This window comes from Mauremys mutica, chromosome 4, assembly GCF_020497125.1.
Source record: "Mauremys mutica isolate MM-2020 ecotype Southern chromosome 4, ASM2049712v1, whole genome shotgun sequence".
Classification (NCBI taxonomy): domain Eukaryota; kingdom Metazoa; phylum Chordata; order Testudines; family Geoemydidae; genus Mauremys; species Mauremys mutica.
In genome coordinates, this window is record NC_059075.1 from 56,734,572 (window position 1) to 56,740,571 (window position 6,000).

The 6,000-nt window shown below is 37.1% G+C and overlaps 1 protein-coding gene across 2 annotated transcripts in view; it reads left to right on the plus strand.

The window, feature by feature from the left end:
* The window catches only part of LOC123369846 (neuroendocrine protein 7B2), a 75,248-nt gene extending 70,395 nt beyond the window's left edge, over positions 1-4,853 (plus strand). For both annotated transcript variants that reach the window (XM_045015868.1, XM_045015867.1), the window contains exon 6: positions 1,833-4,853. In XM_045015868.1, coding sequence (XP_044871803.1) covers positions 1,833-1,928 — 96 coding nt within the window. In that variant the 3' untranslated portion in view covers positions 1,929-4,853. The remainder of the gene's footprint in view (positions 1-1,832) is intronic.
* The last annotated feature ends 1,147 nt before the right edge of the window (positions 4,854-6,000 follow it).

The following is a 6,000-nucleotide window of genomic DNA, read 5'->3' on the forward strand; positions in this document are numbered from 1 at the left end:
GTCTGTAAGAAGAAAATGGGACTTTGAAATTTAAAGTGCATTTCCTCACTGAAAAGTGACCTTGTTAAATATGGCATCAGAGGTTCCATATTTATTAGAAAATGAGTAGTTTTTATTTGGAATAATTGAAGCACAAAGTAAAAAATTGTTTTTCTAACTTCCTACCCTGCAATCTGAACCTGGAAGCCGGAAGTCAAGTTGAGTTCTTTCTGATTCACACATCACCAACAATAAACATTCCGCAATCAGAATTAGTAATCAATTCTGATGATTACTACATGACCCAGAAGAATATCCACCTCCCTCTCCTAGACTTGTGTTGGTTTTGCAGTGCTAACAGGGAGAAAAAGCATCAACGGATTGTAAGTCACTAAAGTAAGCAGATGTGCCTCTGGGAGCAGATACGTGGCGTAGTTTTACATAGTAGAACTGCACTTTAAGATAAGATTAATGAAATGTGCACATCAAAAAGAAAGAAAGATGTTCTCTGTTTGCATGCTGCATGAGCTAACAGGGAATGTAATGCTTATCATCCTCATATGAGAGGAAGGGTGGCTCAGTGACTAGGGCACTAGCCTGGAATTTGGCAGACAAGGATTCAATTTTCTACTCTGCTACAGCCTTCCTATGTGACCTTGAGCAAGTCACTTAGCCTTTCTATGCCACAATTTCCCATCTATAAAATGAGAATAATAGTTCCAGCACCCTGTCAGTTCCTCTTTTCCACTGAAGAGAAGAGAATCGAGACATTAGCATTTTATTTAGATTACACTAAAGTTTCTAGTCAGTCCTCTCATTTATTTCTCCACCTTGAAGGATTGCAGAATAGGTACAAGACCTTTATTCTTTTCAGTGGAATAGATTATTTTTTGCATTAAAGCTTATTTAGGGGGAAAATTGATTTATAAATATTAAAATTTTTCCCTGGGAGCTATTTGTTCTTCATGCACTGAGAAGAAAAATCAGCAACCAGAGAATGAGTTTTAATATTTGCAAGTCAATCAATTATTTCTAAATAAGCTTTGTGTCAACATTCTCCTCAAAGATTTGTAAAGCTGCATGATGGAACTATATTATATCCTACTTTTACTAAACATTACAAATTAAGATCCTAATCACATAAACACTGTGTGCATGTGAGTAATCCATTGAGTTTATTTGATTTATTTTCCTGTTCGGATAAAACACATATAGTATATTACTGATCTGTTCTGGTCTGGTAGAAGCTTAGGGTTCTTATTTTCCATATAGTGGAACTAGTCCAGGGGTAGGCAACCTATGGCACGTGTGCCGAAGGTGGCATGCAAGCTGATTTTCAGTGGCACTCACACTGTCCGGGTCCTGGCCACCGGTCTGGGGGCTCTGCATTTTAATTTAATTTTAAATGAAGCTTCTTAAACGTTTTAAAAACCTTTTTAAGTTACATACAACAATAGTTTAGTTATATATTATAGACTTCTAGAAAGAGACCTTCTAAAAACGTTGAAATGTATTACTGGCACACAAAATCTTCAATTGGAGTGACTAAATGAAGACTCGGCACACCACTACTGAAAGGCTGCCAACCCTTGAACTAGGCTATGCTGGACTGGAATCACTAGAGCAGTGACAAATACACTAGAGTAATCATATGGAGGGCGCAAACATTCCAAGAGTAATGATATTGGCATGTCTGCTTGACTGACAGATCATTGGGAAGGCAACCTATCAGTTTACATTTGACACTCAGATCAGTAAAAATTGTTTTATATGTCCATTATTGCTAGTTACCCTAGGATATATTTTCTCATTCCTAATCAGTATCTTTTTAATTAAAACAATTTTTTTTTCAGAGTGTGAACCCATATCTGCAAGGACAGAGACTGGATAACGTTGTAGCAAAGAAGTCTGTTCCTCATTTTTCAGATGAAGACAAGGGCGCTGAATAAGCACAATAAAAATGAATGATGAAAACTCATGCCACCCTCCCGTAGATCATAATATTGCTTACATATAATCAGCTATTAAAATCCTTGCAATGGCAGCATGTTTATTATTTATATAATTATGGATGAAAAACAGATGTATTTATAACATTGTTCTCCTGGATAATGAAAATATGATTCTGCTTTCTGTTAAATTATGGTAATAGGACCTTTTAGTTGTTTTTGTTTTCATCATGGAGCGAGTTTTAAAAATATTAGTCATTTTAGTAACTAACATGAGTTAAATAGCATTAAACAGCAGCTTGTAAAACAGAAGATATAAAAAATTGCCCAGTTTAATTCCAGTGTTTATTCTTATATTTTCCCATGTTTGACACATGAAAATTATAGTTTTATTTTTTGTTCACAGATAATGTGATTTAACAAACTAAAGTAATGATAAATGTTGTTTTATCCAGATACTTTCAGCTTTTGGTCTATTTTAATAAATATTCAAGAAATCTACAGTGTTTACAGAGTGACATTTTCCACAGTATTTGGAGGATAATCTGCCTTAGTTATTGCTGTGCTAACTAGAAAACTGTGGTTTGAATCTACATACTGAAGTATTTTTCCTGATCAGTTTTTATCATTTCACTATCTCATCCTTCCCAGATACTCACACTCTCACCTTGGCTACCTGCTGGTACTTCTCTAGTTTGCAGACTATGAAATCCAATTTTTTTTTCTTAGTGGCTACTGCATTTGCATATTTAAAAAGCGGCCCAATTCATACTCCTGTGGAATGCTATGACTGAGGAAAATAACATTTGTGTCTGATAACAAAGATCTCAAGTCAAATGTAGCTTATTTGTAAGTGGGAGGCTCTCTGTTGTTTTTGGACATAAGGTGTCCTGTCAACCTAAATTCCAGGTCATGGGCCCCCTCCAGTAAAACAGGGATGATCTTATAAAAATCAGGACAGGTACCAACCCTACCTGGCCCCAACCCAGCACTTTAAATATTCAGTATGACCCTTGGCCTCACCACAATACAGTCAATAACAACTCTCATCATCAGTCAGCTGATTGGCAGTCAACACATGCACCTCTAAATATCCAAACTGGGCTATAGTGCAGATGAGATTCCCAGCTGTAGGCTAATCAATAGGCCTCATCCTGGGCCTTCAATTGTACCAATAGTCTGGCGATGGTAAACCCCATATCAGGCTACGTAAATTACTTGCTTTGCTGCAAGAGAAAAAAGGTGAAAAGGGACCACCATCTATTTCATGGGCATTTAATACTCCTGTGGAAGAAGCAAGGTGAAAACCTGTAGTCCCTGCGTAGCAGCCTAACCGTTGGTGCTCCACCACTGGTTTTTAAGTTGCTACTGGTTAGCTCACCTCAGACACCCTTGTCACGCTGGTGGACTGGAGGAGGATGCTGTTTCCTTCCTAAACCAACAAATTGATATCCATCTTACAGTCAGATGAGCTGTGATGGAGCCACCAGATCAAATTTTGTTACTTCTAGAAGCTATCTGGCATTGCTTTCCAACCCAACAGGCCACATTACTCACTTGATATGTATTTTTCCTACATATCAAATGTCCCAGAGATTATAGCAAATGGGCTCACCTTATATTTATAAACCTCAACCCGTGAGACAAGATACACACACCCCACTCAAAAAAAAAAAAAAAAAAAGCTCAACAACTTAGATTAGACAGAATGAACTAGGTACAAGACTGATAGGAGCTGAAATTCTACTTGAGTTTAGATGCAGGACTGAAGTAAATTTGAGTTTCCTATTGTAGCAATTAAAGCTGAACAAATAATTAATAATATATTATTTATTCACTGATTTCTTGCCTCTCTCAAACTGTTTGCAAGCAGAGTGCAAAACTCTAGAATTTGCTCTACCGTCTGAATTCATCATTCACATTCTTTCCTTTTTTACAAAGATTGTATGAACAGAATCTTTGAGTTGAAGGGAGTATGTTGTAGGGTGAGATTTGTAATTGGATATGGCAAGATGCTGAACACTTGGCAAGATGCTGAGCAATCTCAACTCCCAAAAACTTCATCAGACATTGACTGTACTCAGGATTTCACAGGGTCAGATCCAAACTTCCTACTTATCAAGCTTACTCAACCCTTTAACCTGTTTTCCTGCTTATTCTCCATTCAGACCAGTAGTACAAAGAAATGATTCATTATCATAGGTTGGCTTTAAAATAGAAACCAAGGGCTATATGTCATGGCATCAGTTTCAGAGCAGAACTTTCCATTGATTTCATTGGCCCAAAATATATCCCTAAACTTCTAGCTTTGCGCTGCCTGCTGTGGCCAGACAGAATTCTAGCGAGATGAGGTGGATGAGGTAATATCTTTTATTGGACCAACATCTGTTGGTGAAAGAGGCAAGTTTTCAAGCTCCAGAAACCTGGAGAAGAGCTCTGTGTAGCTCAAAAGCTTGTCTCTCTCACCAACAGACATTGGTCCAATAGAAGATATTACTTGGCCTGTGTTGTGTCTCAAATATCCGGAGACCAACATGGTTACAACAACACTGACAGACAGAATTTGAGTTGGTTGAGGCCTTTCCACACCGTTAGGTCCCATAGAGCTGGAAGAGTGTTTCTTCAGATACCTCCCTACCCCATGCCGTCTATACTGTTAGGAAAAATGGTTCTACAGGCTTTCCAGGTTTACCAAATAAAGAAAGCCCATTTAATTAAAGACTCAACCACTAAAGTGACTCATTTTTCAATATTTTAATCCCTTTCATATGCCGTTCCATGTTATTTGTGCTTTGTAAATGCATAGCATATAAAGGGAAAGTATCAGAGGGGTAGCCGTGTTAGTCTGGATCTGTAAAAGCAGCAAAGAGTCTTGTGGCACCTTATTGACTAACAGACGTTTTGGAGCATGAGCTTTCGTGGGTGAATACCTACTTCGTCGGATGCACCCACGAAAGCTCATGCTCCAAAACGTCTGTTAGTCTATAAGGTGCCACAAGACTCTGCTGCTTTTAAAGGGAAGAGTGGGATGTGTGGTTTGCTTAATACCATCGAAAAAAACTAATGTCTGGTTCCTTTAAGAGCAGCAGGCCTCAGTCACTTTATCCACACTACATGGTGATGTGATAATTAGGCACCACACACCAACTAGATTACTTCTGACATACCACCTGATAACTGTTTACAACTTCAAAAAGGCTTGAGAAGCTGAACCTCCCTCAGTCATAGATCTGTATGGAGATGGGAAAACAAGTTCTAGAGTTTGGAGGGTTTTTTTTTTAAAATTTTTTTAAACTTCATGTTACCACAAATTCCTTAAAGGAATTACCTGCTAAATGAACTCAAATTTATGGCAATTTGCTGAGTCCATTAAGCCCCCTTGACTGTATATGAAATTAGGACACCCCCAAAAAACTATTGAGAAACTTTAACCTGTGGCTTTTGTATTCTTGATAACAGGATTAACAATTCTATCTTCAGCTCTGTGTATGGCCTGCCTTTCTGAAATGGGATAGGCAGGTCCTTTCACAATCAAAAGAGACCAAAGATCCAAAAAGAATTGTAGTTTTACATAAAGACCCCTCAATATCTTCCTCAGACATTCCATATTTCCACTCTTATGGAGTCAATCAGGAAAAATGTCAAATACCTTTTTTTTTCAGTTAATTGTGCACATTGCTCAAATATAGTAATATAGTTATATGGCGCATCAATCAACAGTCATTTAATTTTGGTTTTGTTTTGGGAAGTGGAGTTTCTGAAAAATTTGAATTCAAACATTTATGATACTTTAGAACTCAAGAACCATTTTATGTTGCTACAGTTGTTTTATATTTCAACTCTTTAGAATTAAAAACTTTACATTGTTAGGTATTTTACAAATGTCAAGTGTCTTAATTAACTCAAGTGTTTTAAGATACAGTTTGTATGAAAGAAGCTGTACAAAATAAAGTGTATTGCATTGCAATGAAAGTTTTGTCTGGTAAAAATATCTAACTTCCTATAACATTTAAAGTGTTAAGTAAATGAAAGGATATGATTTATGCCACAGTATCCTGTGTGTGTTTATGTG